This window comes from Pithys albifrons, chromosome 12, assembly GCF_047495875.1.
Source record: "Pithys albifrons albifrons isolate INPA30051 chromosome 12, PitAlb_v1, whole genome shotgun sequence".
Taxonomy (NCBI): Eukaryota; Metazoa; Chordata; class Aves; order Passeriformes; family Thamnophilidae; genus Pithys; species Pithys albifrons.
Window position 1 is genome coordinate 10452276 of NC_092469.1, and position 15225 is coordinate 10467500.

Consider the following 15225-nt stretch of genomic DNA (forward strand, 5'->3'; position numbering starts at 1 on the left):
GGTGATAAAGCATCTGAAACCTTGGGAAAAGAAAGGAGCAGTTAAGTGCTTGTAAATGCTATGAAGGAAAACATTCTTTAAACCATGCACGACACTAAAATAATACGGATTATTCCATTTTTCCAGCATAAATTGCATATCAAGCAATTTAAACTAACAGTTTTATTTATGACCTATCTTAGCACAGTTATTCACTTAGACTTAGGGAACATGAACACAAACTTGAACAGTTTGAAACACAAGATGTTCTGCAATATGCTATTGTGGGTAATGTAAAATATAATTTTGTATCAAGCAGGGGGATGCTCCAGTTTTTCAAGATTCAAATTTTGATATTTAAAATGTACAGTCCTGCTTAATGATATTTTTTTTTTTTGCTGCAGTAATTAAAACTATTTTTCCTGGAACTGAACATCAATAGTTCAGCAGCTCTTAATCAAATGTGATAAAACCCAGGATTTATGAAACCATTTAATGAGTGTAATAACACCTGCTTCTTGCAGCAAATAGTTGAAAACAGACTTCAGTTGTAATTAACTCTTATCACTAGTGACATTTTTCCAACGATACTTCATAGGTCTTGAAAATTACAATTATGGAACTAATACACAATTACTGTCACATGCAGTTTAGCAATTATTTCTGAAGACATTTGTCTAAAGGTTTCAAAAAGACTATAAAATGGTTCCCTTTGTTATGTAACATTGGTTAAAACTGACACACACAAAACCTCTCCCAACTAGCCTCTGTTGTGCCACTTCTAATGCAGACAAGCTTCCTCACACTTGGAATAAACACCCTCCATCCCAGACATTATTAGATATCATGCTAAGGCTATTAGGAGCATGGGTAGCTGTCAGCTAACACCTATTATGAAAAGCTTCAATTTATACATGATTTTTTTCTGCTCCAAGAAATCTATAAATTTGTAATTAGAATCCCTTGCTGTTCAATATCTGTACATAATAAACAGAGTACCTGCTGCTGATGAAATATTGAAAGCTGAATTCTTTATGAATAAACTCACATGGTGTAGTACCTCTTCCCTCAAGTCTGGCTGCAACTTTTTGGGGATCTATATTCCATTATTTTTGGGTTGTGGTCTGAGCATGGTAGCTATATCTCAAACAGGATTAGGATTCTGCTCAGGTCTGACACTTGCTGTTTTTAATTTTCATTTTGTCATAAGCAGTTTAAGATTGTTGCCAATGGTAATTTGCAATTTTTATCAAGACCTCTTCATTATAGCTTCTGACAGGACAGATGCTGTAATTAATCATGCCAGACAACTGGGGATAGTGGTCAGACTGCACTCACAACACAGATATTGCAGGCAAAGAAGGGAAAGAAGAAATAAAGAATCTCTTTTCTGTCCAGAGCAAAAATACATCAACAGCACTAATAGCCTGACAACACATTGGATGTGCATGTTTCCAAACCCTTCATATGAAACACCTGCCATCTCCATCCCCCACTCCATCATGTTCTACTTTTATTAGAAAATAAAAGTGAGAGAACTCAGGATCAGCCTGAGACAAGAGCTGGAGGTCTACAGATGGAAGACCACAGCAGTGGCTGCATTAACTTCTGAAACTCTCAGAAAAAAACACAGTTTGTGCCAATTTGCATCTCTGAACACTCCTGCTGAGAGAAACGTTCAACACCCTGACCAATGTAACACAGGGCACCACGACTGCTTTGTGGCTCTTCCACCTGCTTTCTACCTCTGAAGTTGCAGAAACCTCTGAGAAGGTGCTGGGGACTCTGTTGGTGCATCCTGGTGGACACAAGAGACAATTGCTCGCTCTGCTCTGCTTGGGACCTGTTTACCCACCATGTTTTATAAGAATCCAGAGGAGTTAAAAAAATGCCCAAGGAAGCATTTGCAGAAGGAAACATTTCTGGTTTTTCTATCAAAGACTTACGGCTCATCAGTTTTACTGAAATGTGTTTATTCTATAGCAAGATAAAAGCATTTATTTTAGATAAGCAAAATACAAACAACTTAATTGCTGCTATCATAACTCATAAAAAAGTATAAAACAGCATAAAAACACAATAAGCAATGTAGCAATTAATAAATCATGTTACCAGTGTTTACATTAAAGCCTCATTTATGAAAACTTTACAACACATGATATGAAAACTTACAACTTTTAAAGAAAATATTTACATTGATTATTCCGTTGTGGAGTTTCATTTAAATATTCTACTGGTTTTACAGCGTATTAATAACTCTTGCATTTCTTGTCTTAGCTTTCTGTAATAACAGTATTATTTAAGTGCATTTCCCTTTTAAAAATACAGTGTATTAAATCTGAAACTCATCACTTCAACACAGAATATAATATTCACATTTGTTCTGTAATTCAATTAACATAAGAGGGTAAATGTCAATATATATTTTCTTACAAACTATGGCAGGTTTGTTTGAAGAAATGAAGTGAAAGGTTGGGTCAAACATTTAAGTCCACTTACTTGCATCTGTTTTACTGAAAACATTTAGGAGAGAAAAAAATTAAGAGCTTTGGCAAAAATCTGTGATTTACTCTATTTTTTCATGACAAAAAATGCCATCAACTAACTCATGTCATACAAGTACGATTGTATGAAATCCAATCATCATTTTACAGGTAGTTACAACTGTGCTTTAAGGGCTTCATGAGTTCACACTGCCTTGAAGTGCATTATTCACTTTTAGAGAAATAAGGGTTATAGCATATAACTCTGAAAGGCCATTTTGCAGTCAGAAGGTCCAGGTACTTATTAGGCCAGTTGATTCACATATTGTAGGTAAAGCTTAAATAAATTAAAAAGGCATCACATGAAAAACAGCTTTTTTTTTTTTAAACAAAATGATTTATAGTCGGCTAAAAGATGATACACAGCTACATTGTAGTTCTTTATTGCCTATCTAATAGACACTTTAGAGGATCATTTGATCTGTTATGCATCCCTGCATAACTACCATCAACAATTTACAGTTTTTAGCCAAATATGGTTTACTCCTACCCCCTCCATCAACACAAAGCCATGTTGCAAGATCATTTATCTTCAGAAAATACTGACCTGCGATAATACTTGAGTCTGTGTCTGAGATTGTATTTGTGCCTGGTGCTGCTGAGGTGCTGGCGGAGGACTCCCAATGGCAGGGAGGGGAGAAGTGATCTGCGAGGCTCCGGGAGAATGCTGCTGAGGAGAAGGCTGCGACTGGTGTTGCATATGCTGCATTTGCTGCTGCTGCATTTGCTGAAGCTGTATGTGCTGCAGTTGCTGTTGCATTTGCTGTTGATTCATGTGCTGAAGATGCTGCTGCTGCTGCTGCTGCAAATGCTGCTGCATGTGATGCTGAAAATGCTGCTGCTGCATTTGCTGTTGTATTTGCTGATGCATTTGATGCTGATGTAGCTGCTGCTGCTGCATGTGCTGCATCTGTTGCTGCTGGAGCTGCTGTAAATGTTGCTGCTGGCTTTGCATCGAGGGGCTGACTTGAGATGAAGACGGCGTTGCCACCATATTTGTTCCCATCGAGCTCATCAGTGGAGCTGCAATGTTTGTTGGCATGTTTGGTGCAACAGTGACAGAAGCTACAATCTGGTTCATTGGCAGTCTCATGGTCAAGGGTTTTGGAGCAATTGCTCTGGGAAGGGGCTGTTGAAGAGTTTGAGGAGATACCGATACCGTTGCGTGTTGAGAAAGAGAAGTATTCAGGATAAGGGAGGAAGACAAATTTGTGGATGCCAGCGTTTGCTGAACAGAACGAATTGTCTGGGCCTCAGCAGATTCTGCAGCAGCCTGTGTTTGGAGAAGAAATTAAGTGCCTTTTTAACAGAAAAAACATCATTGCTGTTCACATGCAAATAAAATAACAGCTACTCTGGGATACTTTGTCATATTTTGTTTTCTATCAGAAAAGATCAATAAGGATTCTGGAAATGATCACTGATCCACCAATCCATATGACATCACCTCTTTATCTGTCTCCCTATACAGTACCTTCAGCTCTTAATTGAAGAAAAAGCTCACTTTTTCCCTTAATCAATCCTAGAAAGTCACAGATGCCACATATATTTTGTTGCTGAAGGAGTTAGAAAATGCCCAACACTTTCTATATTCATGTGTTTTTTTTTAAAACCCTGTTCTTTGGGAGACAGTAGCATACTCCCCCCCACCAGTTATTGTGGTAGCATACAACCACCAAGCATTTAACTGGTGTCTTTTAGACATTTAGCTTAGAATGTGAGAAATTGTGCTGCATCCGTACTCTACGCAACCATCTCAAATGAAAAAGCTACAGCAAGGGTGTCTTAAGTTAGAGGAGATGAGATAAATACTGGACTTTATCTTAATTCTCTCATGCAATCCTCCCACAAGTTACTTGCCAGCTCAGGTCCCATAGATTTGGGGAGAAAATATTTCTGATGGTTCTGAAAAGAGATCTTGGGACTGGGAAAATAAAATCCCTCAAAGGTATTTAGAATTCCTGTTGCCATTGTGATATTAAAGGCCTTTAGACTGTTATCTAAGTCCCAGAGGCAATAGAAAAACACAGCTTCTCAAAACAAGGAGAAGCAATCTTAGAGCTTTCAAAATGTATATAATTTCTGCTGTTATATTTTTAATCATTAATTAAAATACACAGTGAATTTCTGGATGATTTACACATGGTCTCCAGTTGTAATTTAAATAAATATTCTCAAGAGTTAGACATCATCACTCTCTGTTGCTTTCTTAGGATATTTTTTTAGTTGATCTTCATGAAATATTATTAGAGAAATAACCACTTTGGCAATGTTTTACCCACATTTTAGATGTCCATAAGCATATTTCCATTTACGATATTCAGATGTAACAGATCTACAACTTGCATAGTGCTGCTGCCTAGAAAGGTAAATTCTCAAGTAAGACCGCAGAGCTTTGTTTTCTTCACAAGTTTTATTTTAACTCGGGATCCACTGAAATACTCCATGTGGCTCATTGCCAGTCCATTTTAAGTACTCTCCAAATTCAGAGCCACCACGCATTTCTACCCCTCACCTGCAAGAAATGCTTAAGCTTTGTCACCCAACAGCTGCTCTCCAGCTCCACGCAAAGCAAGCCCATCTTTTGAGAAGCAGCACTTGAGGAAAAGCAAACCTCTGCAAATAGCTTGCAAATGTTAATGTAAAAGGGTCAGCATATTTTTCATGACTGAATTTTACTCTGTAGAGAAGTGCATTACTTGGCCTCCATAGCTCAAGGAAGATGTATGTTTACAGATATTTTTTGGTTGCTGTTAGTATGCCACTAGAGAGGTGAAATTATTTTTGCAGAGACTAAGAAGGGTTCAAGCAGCAGCACAACACCTTGAATGGCTGTATTACAGAAATCCTACAATTCTAATTTTACTTTTCATAACACCCTCCCCTCCCCCCAAATATTTAAACACCATTGTCAAAAGCTCAGTTGCATTACATTGAAGGCATTATTAGGCTTACCTTAGAAACAAGGCTTGCTCTATAAGCAGCAAGTGCTTTCAAGTATTCTTTTTTGGCAGCTTCAGTTTTTCTTTTATATACCTATTAAAAGAGACCACAATTTCACCAACTGCAACCACTAAGATTTTTTTTGTCCGAATACTCTCAAAATCACTTGCAAAGTAACAAAAACGTCTGAAAACACTCCACTGTTAGATGTGCTTTTTCCTCCTTTAAAGTTCTAAATATTCTTGCAGGTGACTACAAGACTTCAGCTCTACTCACTGGACTTGCACTACAGTTTATGTTGAGTATCATGAATAACAAAAGGCTGCTGTTTTGTATCAGTATGAGCAGCCAACTCCTTGACAAGGCTCTATGCAACTTTACTTCCCCAGAAAATGGTACTTTAGTGACACTAAGTTACAGGGATATTAGAAGAGTATTTCAGATGCAAAAAGGTATCAGCATACAATGCCAAAGCATTTTTTTTTCAACACAGATTTTCAAACTACATATAAAAAAACTGTATACCTTTAAAAAAGTGGGTTCAAAGAGCTTGGACTTTCCCCAAGGGCAGCATTAGAGAATCCCATTAAGTTAAACAAGAACAGTTAGGAAAAATGAATAAATCTGTATTTTTAATCATCAATAAATTTAAAGTCCACCTTTAAGTGATGTTCATTATCATCTGCTGGATCAGACCAAAAGTTTCCAAATGTATTTCAGAAACAAGTACTATTCATCTCTTACCAAAAGATGTCTTACATGGAAACCTACCCTTCCACTGAAGCTTCTGTTAACTGTTCCTGCAAGCTGAATGGAATATCAACAGGCAAAGGGTATCCTTTTTAACCCCCTTCAATCCATGTGCAGGAGTTACATGTGTACAAGAAGAATAACCCTCAAGGAAGTACAAAACTCAACACTCTGTACCAAGTTTGAGTTGGAGATAGCATTTCACACACAACATTGTAATGAGACACAGGATTGGCTTCCAAGGTTGGAAATCAACATTCTTTGTAACAAATTCATAAGGAAGATCAAAGGAAAATTGTAAATATGCTGCACCTTCCTTTTTTTTTAACTTATTAATAGAAAACAAGAGCTTTGAAATAGGAAGCACCAAAAGATGGTCTTAAGAGGAGTCCAGACTACAACCTGAACTCTTTTACAAACTGCTTTTTAAAATTTAAAGACAGTTACTTAACACTACCTGCTGGCTCTTACAAAAATACTTTCTAGATGCCAGGTTTTCAGGAAGTTCAAAAATCAGTGTAGCTCTACAAAGGTAGAAGTCTACATCAGCAAGTAGCATGGTCCACTCAGAGAAGAGGTAAGAGGATTTTTTTACAAGGACTACGATATTGCTTCTTGTGAGACAACCTGCATCGATTTTTTACCTGTTTTTGTTCTTCTCCTAAACTGTCCCACATAGATGCCACTATTTTTGAAACATCTCCAAATGTAGCGTTCGGGTTCTGCCCTTTAATTGCAGCTTGTGTATCCCTGAAGAAAAGGGCATATGCTGACACTGGCTTTTGTGGCTCGTTGGGGTCTTTCTTTTTCTTCTTCTTTGGAGTCTTGGGCTTCTTGCCAGAATCTGGGGCAGCTCTTTTTTCTCCAGTAGCCTAAAAAACAGTAGAACAAGAACAGTCAATATATACATTAAGTCAGATTTATAACAAAAAATTATTGACAGTCAGGCTTAATAATATATGGCTAAAGCTACCACGTATGCAACACTTGCAAGAGGCCTGTTGTGTTAGCCATTCTCCTACCAAATAGTTCTTAGTCCCAGCTTTATCTCCTTGGATCTACTAGAAATATTTGAATGAATATTTACTAGTCATTTTAAGTGTGGCTCCGAGAGTCAAATCCTGAGCTTGACCTGAAAAAGCACACCCCAATGCTAACTTTTATTTAAAAAATTACAACTTAACTCATAATAAATTTTGAATAGGTTATTTATGCTTTTCCATTAAGATGTAATTTCAGCAGCAGACTCAAAAGACAAGAGCTTGGGGGCATTTCCGAATTCCAAGACTTAAGACTATCAAGCTGGACATGGGGCAGGGGTTAAAAAGCCCACCCTTCAGGAAAAGTGCAGCAGCAACATGGCAGTTTCTATGCACCAGCAGTGAGCACTGACTCTGTCCCCCCACACCCTGGTGCTGGAGGCTCTGTGCTTTGGCACTGTCCCCGCACCAATGTCCCCTTCTTCCCTCTGCAATGAGGAGCCCTCCAGCAGCACACTCAGGGTTACAGCAACTGCTGTAACAACATTTGTACTTCATTTGTTGATAACATTTTCCTTTTATAGCAGATTTATTTAAAGCAAAATGTAAATGAAATAAACTTTCAGTTAGAAGAAAGCTTGTTTTATTTTTGTCTAAGTGCATCTATGTTTTACATGACTCCAGAAAACACCAAAATGACAAAACTGTTCAAAGTTGATGAGTGAAGAGGTTCACCAGATTTGAAAACCTGAAATGAATTAGATCAAATATATATATATGTACCTATGTATAAGTCTATTCTTGGGTTTATTATTATAGAGGTAATATGAAAACTTCCTAAATCAAGAATCTAACCAACAAATTAATGATATTCCACCACACCATAACATTTGTATTTTATATGACTGCATTGCAGCTGAGCTGATACCAGCACATCCATGAAAATACAGCACACAGATGTGTGAAGCTTGCTCACTACAGCACATGGGATAACTTACTCTATTGGATTCATCTGCGTCTTCTTCATTGATAGAGCTGGATGGGGAAGGAGTGGCTGATTTACTTGCAGGAGGGGAGGGAGAAGTGTGTGGCAAATTAGTGCCTCCTAAATTTAGCCCCAGCTGTGCACTTAGCTGAGACTGATTAATGGTGGTTAGCTGAGACGGAGGCATAATTCCCGAATGAGCAGCATCAGTCATATGGACAATAGATCTCATAATCAGAGAGTGATCCTGGCGGTACTGGGAAACTTGAGTGTGACTCTGATCCTAAAAGACATTGAAATGTTATTTAGTCATTAGCAGTTATCACACATCAGTATCGAGTAGTTATTTTCACAGCCTTACAGAACTAACACTGTCAACATGTAGTTTGCTCCTTTTCTTTTTAGTGAATTAAATGCATTTTTAATAAATTAAATGCAGCAACAGTTACCACACTTGCCCCAGATTTCCTTTCCCCCCCACCTTGTGGGTGTAGGGGTTTTGGTTTTTGTGGAGTTGTTTGTTTGGGTTTTTTGCTTTTTTGTTTTGAGGTTTTATTTTGGTGGAATAAGAATTACATTTCCCTATTTTAAAACATTTCTTCTCTTGGTGCAGTGAGAAATACCCACATAAACAACACAGAAACAGGCTGACTGACGATTCAGGGAAAACATTGCAACAAACTGCTGTCAAATGCAGAAAGTAAACAAACCAGGATGGGGTGGAGGGAGATAGAGAGAGGGAAAGAAAAGCATCTTCCTTTACTGACATTCAATTATTCTTAGCTGTTACAAGCAACAGTAGTAGCAGGCATAAAACAATCCTGGCTGAGAGGGATTTTGAAGCTGTTTTAAACACAGAACACTGCCCTGCCAGGGCTGGAGTGCAGACACTGTTCCGGGTTGGAGAACCGGCACCGTAATCTTAAACAATCCTAAAGTTCCTTGTTTGCAAGAACCACATGAAACCACACATTTTATCTTTAATCCAACAATCAAACACATATGAAAATAGTAAGTGATGTACAAATCGCTGACTTTATTTTGCTTGTATTCCAAGTCTCAGAAACACAAGTGCTTGTGTGGTTTGGTTTCTACTGTTTCTTGAGGGCACAAACTGTGTCTCCTACATCTGCACAACATTTACCACATTTGTGAAGAAAAAGAAGAAAGAGCCTGAAGGTAAAGTCAGCTGGAATCTGCCTATGAAAAACTCTTCCCTTTTTTTTTTTGGTTTTTTTTAACCCCCACACAGATCAATACACAATGAAGGAACATTTAAATAGAAGATTTTTTAAAAAGTTAATAAGAGACTAAATAGCTCACAAATTGATTTAGCAACCTGATTAATCCATAGTCATTGTTTGAGCAGCCAGAAACATGAGAAATAAATTAGATTTTGAAAACTCTTTCATTATTAATAACCTACATTGCAATTAGTAGCAGGTGCAATGCTCCTTAATGAAATGACAGAGAACAAAACAGCAATTGTGGGAGCCCAGCATCCAGCCCACTGGACCTCCACAACAGAGTCTGACCTTCCTGGTGCTCTCTTATTAAGAATGGATAAGCCTAAACCAGTTTTGAAAAATCCGTGTCAGCATGGAGGTAAGTTCAGCTCCAACGATTTTCCTTTTACTTTTTATGGTTCTGCCCTCAACAGAGAGTGTTTCTGTGCTCCTGGAAGCTTTTCCTTGGCTGGGACAAGTGTGGCCATACAAAGAAGTCATACACATCCATCTTTCCATACAAGTGCTGCAGCACACTGCTTCTTTAGAGCAGTAAATCATATTAATTCTGAATTTGGCATTCATGTGTCTTTCTGCTGAAGCCTATACAGGAAAAAACAATGTTTCTTTAGCATAAAAGCACATAGTGTTGCACCTGGATCCAGAGCAGATAAAGGCAACCTCACAAACTCATAATCCTGATCCTAAGCACTGGGGCATCCTCATTTTCCCCAGGTTTTCCAAGCCATTGCCAGCTTGGCTCATAATCCATACCATAACACACCACACTGCTTTTCTTACTTCTTAAATTCTTTTAATATTTTCAGTGAAGGACTGTAGCTCCTTAGAGATGAGTGTGTATGCCAAAAGTGGATACAGAAAGATCAAAACATCAAACTTATTGGCTGAAATACACATTTGCTTCAGGGCACTTTTCTGTGAAAATCTACTACTGTTAACCACAGGGTCATTTTTTTGATTGTGACTTGTATTGGCAGTGGCATCTGGAAGTCATTCAAAGTCTTTTGTAAAACGATATCATTCTCTGCCTATTCCTTCAATCATTTTATTTTACAGACATTACTTTATTGCAGTAATTCTGATGTTTTTTCAGCAAAGCTGAAGATCATCAGAATGACCTTCCCTCATAAAAACTAACTTTCTTCACTATTGTGCAGACAGTACTTTCTGAAGGTGTTCTACCCCTAAAAGTCTGGCTTTTGTTCCCCTTCTATTGCTGCACAAAACAGGCAACAAAATGTGATGACATGGGTTACAAACCATTTACTCCAAGTCTTGTCATTTTGGTTGTGTCTATGATTTTATTGAGACTAAATTCTCTTGACTTGCACTGACCCAGAATCTAATTTTATACGCAAGCCCATGAATTCTTAACTGTCCCTTTTTCTGACACTATTTGACACTTCTGTGGGTATTTTTACATCCACTTATTTAATTTCAGTTTTTCATTTCTCTATCTTTTCCTAATTTCTTTAGCCTTTTCTTTTAAACTTAAAAACTTCAGTAAAGCCCAGAAGTGACAACAACAATATTTATTTATTTCCCAATTTAGCACCAAACTGATAAGACATATTGCATTAAAAACATTGTTTCCTATAATTTCCAATCCTTTATAATTTAAATTATATTTGCATATGAAAACAAGTAAAAATATATTTTCCACACTTGAAGTTATATTGTTGATCGATATTTAAAAAAAAAAAAGACAGGAATGGGAATTTCATTTTACTTTGGGGTACAGTGTTGTGGGCCTCAGCAAACTATGGTACCCACAGAAGAGCTTTTTTATGTTTGGCAAGTAATAACAGGGCAGCAAGTAGCTAGTTGATAGCAACATCACAGATCACAGTGCTTTTATATAGCTCCTGAACAAACAAAAATCTTCTAAGGAGGAATCTATAATCAAGAAAACAAACTTTCCATCAATTAACTCTAATTTTTGCCCTGATACTACCAAATAGCAATAACAAACTCAAAGGATCGGTAGCATTTCATTATGCTTGAAATGGTTATCAAATAAATGTTCAACAACAAAAATCACCCTATATCAGAAGCATGAATGGAAATACAAGTGCACTGAAGCATCCACATGACATCTTAATTGTGTTACTATATGAAATTACAAAACTCATGTATCCAAAAACAATCCGCTGAGAATACTGGGAGAATTTTAGAGAATATCACAAGCTCCTTTACATAAACTTAACCAGAAGTAAGAGTGATACATGAGTAATATGAGCATTCAGGATTTTTTGTAACATTAAGCAGAAACAACAGATTAGTTCTGACAAAAATTCATGAACTTCTCAAGCAAACAGTATCAAGTTTTGATTGAACCTGATCTGCTTTACAGTCTTAGACTGAAGTTATGCAAAACGTGGTGATCTTAACACAAATCAGGCAAAGCTCAACCACTGGTTTACTCAGCATGACAAACAAGGACATAATGTGTGAAACCATATACCAAAGAGAAACAACTTATGTAATTCCTCTGCAGACTGAAATGACTTTGACTCAGATCTTTCTGTTGTCATCCTACAATTGCTACAAAAAACTTAAGGTATAGAGTCTACTCTGGTCTCTTCAGCTACAGGACAAGGGGTAATGGCTCCAAATTAAAAGTGAGTAGGGTTGGATTAGTTATTAGGAAGAAATTTTTTAATGTGAGCATGGTGAGACAGAGGTTCAAGGCCAGGCTGGATGGGGCCCTGAGCAGACTGGTCCAGTGCAAGGTACATCAAACTGTCCTACTTTCAATTATTCTAATCTATTTAGACAGTCATGCCAGAGAAGCCATATTTAGTCCAGAGGACACATCTCATGGCATATGACAGATATATTGCTTATTTTACTTTGATTTGTAAAAAATAAGTTCTCAAAAACAGGTAAAATATCAACTCATAAACATATAGTGGAAAGCAAACAACAAAGTAATGAAACTCTAAAAAAAAAAAAAGGAATGTGTAAACTCCCACAATCTAACTTATACAGTATTATCAAAGGTTATTTTTCAACATGCCATTTAGTATTAAGGGACAAATTATGGTAATAAAATGTAAGATCTTTCTTCTGTTAGCAGCTCATTAAGCATCCAGTTCTTAGTACACCTTGCAATATAGTTAAGTATTTATTTTGACAAGTAAATGCATCCAGCCATTACACTGAGAGATGTCCTAATTTCCACTTACCTACCCTGTATTTTAAGAATCATTTCCATACAGTAGTTTTATCCTGAATTTTTACCCTGATACAATTTTACTCTCTGGGAACATTCAACAATATAATTAAAAATATAACTACTTTTTAGAGCATTTGGGGCAATATTGAAGTCCTGATTAAAATCAATGTCTACAGCCTTCCATCATTTCAATAGGCAACACCTCCAGCAAGATTCCAGCCAAGTTAGGACTGAGCCCACGGAAGTGCCTACTGGAGGATGTAAGGCTGGGATCTGATCCTACATTGTATGAGCTAGTTTAAGGGAAGACACAAATCTGCCAACCACAATAACTAAGCAATAACTAAGTAAAACCCAACATTTATGGCTATGCTCACTGTGCCCTGATTTCGGAACTTGACTTAAGCCATTATATATTCTGTTGCCTGAGGAATTCATCACTGCCAATATAACATAAGCTGATGTTATATTTTAAAGGATATATTTAAGTTGAAGCAAATGCACTGCAATGCAAAGAGTGAAATCCTCAGTTGTCCCTGACTGCAAATTACTCCTTTTACTTTTAGGCAAGTCAGCATATCTCTAAAAGAAATCCTCAATGCTCTTTTTCTCCACAAGTAAAGTATAGATAAAAGAATCCATTAATCTAAATTTTTACAGGATTAGAATTCACTGCCAATCAAAACAAATCAAACTAACAGGATGTTTTTCTCTGTCAAAGATTAAATCCTTACTTAACACAAAAGAGTTCCACTTGGTACTGCCACCACTGAAGAACTGTCCTTCCTCTCCCCTCTACAGATACTACCATCACTAATAGATCTGTCAAAATGTAGTTATCAGAAGATCCTACAAGCAGCAGCTTCTTTTCACTGGGAATGAGAAAACTCCCATGTTCTACTTCATTTCTGTAGAAAAGTAAACCTTACCAAATTTGATTCCCAAATACACTCTACAACAAACAGTACATGTCAATTCATTAAAAAATTATGTCTGCAGATCTAAGAAATAGGTTGGTGACAGGAGGCTCACACATATTCTGCTGCCTAAAGAACATGAAAAATATGCAATTTTTTAGTCTGTGGGCTCCCTCAGTCCCATTATTCTGTTCACACATGAGCCACAGAAAAGACATGAAGATGAAAAAACCCAACAAACAAACCAAAATCCGAAACAAACAAACATGACAGGCCAGGAATTGCTTCCTCGGAACTGAGCAACCACCTTTTGTTCTGGCACCGTTAGGTGTCTCTAGAAATTCATCTCTTTCTATATGATGTAATGTCCTCATATAGCTGCAATCTCCAGGTAAATTTAACATGTTTTGTTGGAATGTTTCTGATTTACTGTCCCTTCCTTTTCTTTGTGGTCTGGACTGCAATCACGCTTGCAGGACCCCCTTCAGCAGCTGGTGTTCCTCATGCTCCCCTGTGCAGCATGGTGCTTCCTGCCGAGCAGGCAGCCTGACCACCTGAAGCCTCTACAGAGGTTAAAGTCCTCTGCCCAAATTAAGGTGCAAACGAGACCAAATGCTGGTTCAACAATACCAAGTTTATTTTGCAAAATTGCTTTTCTGTGACCACGCAGATTCCTTCCATGATCCCCAAAGCAGGCTGAAGGGATGACACTTTTTGGTTGCTTCATTTGCTAAGTCCTTCTGCTCTTGCAGACAACGGCAGGACAGGCCGGTCATAGCCCTGCACCCATCCACAGTGCCTGCTTTAACATTACCTAATTGGCAACTTCTTTATAGCTTAACCTTTACACCATTTTGTAGAGGCATTTAAAAACAGATTCTCCACTCTTCTTCCCAAACATCTACCATACTTTAAAGCATATTGAATCACACTCCTTTTGGACAAGGTACCCAACAGCATGATCACAATACATGTGTGACTCAGATCACAGATCTGGGCTCTGATCTGATGAGTCTCTTGGCATGACGAGCTTCTCTCCAAATTAGCAGTATAAGCTTAGGTCTGTGTGCAAACAGTGAAGACACACTGCAAACAAACCCTGGATTGTTAAAATTAAGTCCCAGAATGTCAGATAAACACTGTTAGCAGTTTTGTTACAATCTCTGCAACTTCAGGTACTTCAACTCCCAAATCAAAGGCAGACTTCAAAGGTCCTTATTATGCAGTAACGCAGGGAGAGACTGCAAGGGAGCATGACAACTAACAAACATTATCAAAGGTAACAAGAATTGTGCAAGGAATTATGGGGGGACAGACTTGTGGGCTACATGGCATTTGTATGTTTAAAAATTGCTTCAAGTGTTGGTAGGTTTGTTCAGGGGTACTTTGTATTTTGTAGGGATTTTTCTTTTCTATGCAGTTTCTTTCTTTGCTTTTTGTTGGCTTCTAAAGCAAATCAGAAAAGTAGGTCTCATTATGTTTTGTATTACCAGACTCAAGTATGTTTTTCTTCCAGCTACCTGACAACAAAGAATAATTTAAAACTCTAAATACACTTAGCATTTCTTTATCACTTGAGATCTTGAAGTGTAAGCTAAGTATTGGCTAAGCTGTCTAAGGAGAAACATGGGTGGTAACAGCAGAGAATAGAAAAATTTCAAAGAAAGTTTTCAAATTACACAAGAGCAGGGGTGGCTGGACCC

At 37.5% G+C, this 15225-nt stretch overlaps 1 protein-coding gene across 2 annotated transcripts in view; it reads right to left on the bottom strand.

Moving 5' to 3' along the window:
- Nucleotides 1-1955: 1955 nt before the first annotated feature.
- The window catches only part of TOX3 (TOX high mobility group box family member 3), a 72784-nt gene continuing 59514 nt past the window's right edge, over nt 1956-15225 (bottom strand). For both annotated transcript variants that reach the window (XM_071567738.1, XM_071567737.1), the window contains exons 4-7: nt 8194-8463; nt 6860-7087; nt 5478-5558; nt 1956-3795 (exon numbers count right to left, since the gene is read on the bottom strand). In XM_071567738.1, the coding sequence (XP_071423839.1) occupies nt 3055-3795; nt 5478-5558; nt 6860-7087; nt 8194-8463 (1320 nt within the window). In that variant the 3' untranslated portion in view covers nt 1956-3054. The remainder of the gene's footprint in view (nt 3796-5477; nt 5559-6859; nt 7088-8193; nt 8464-15225) is intronic.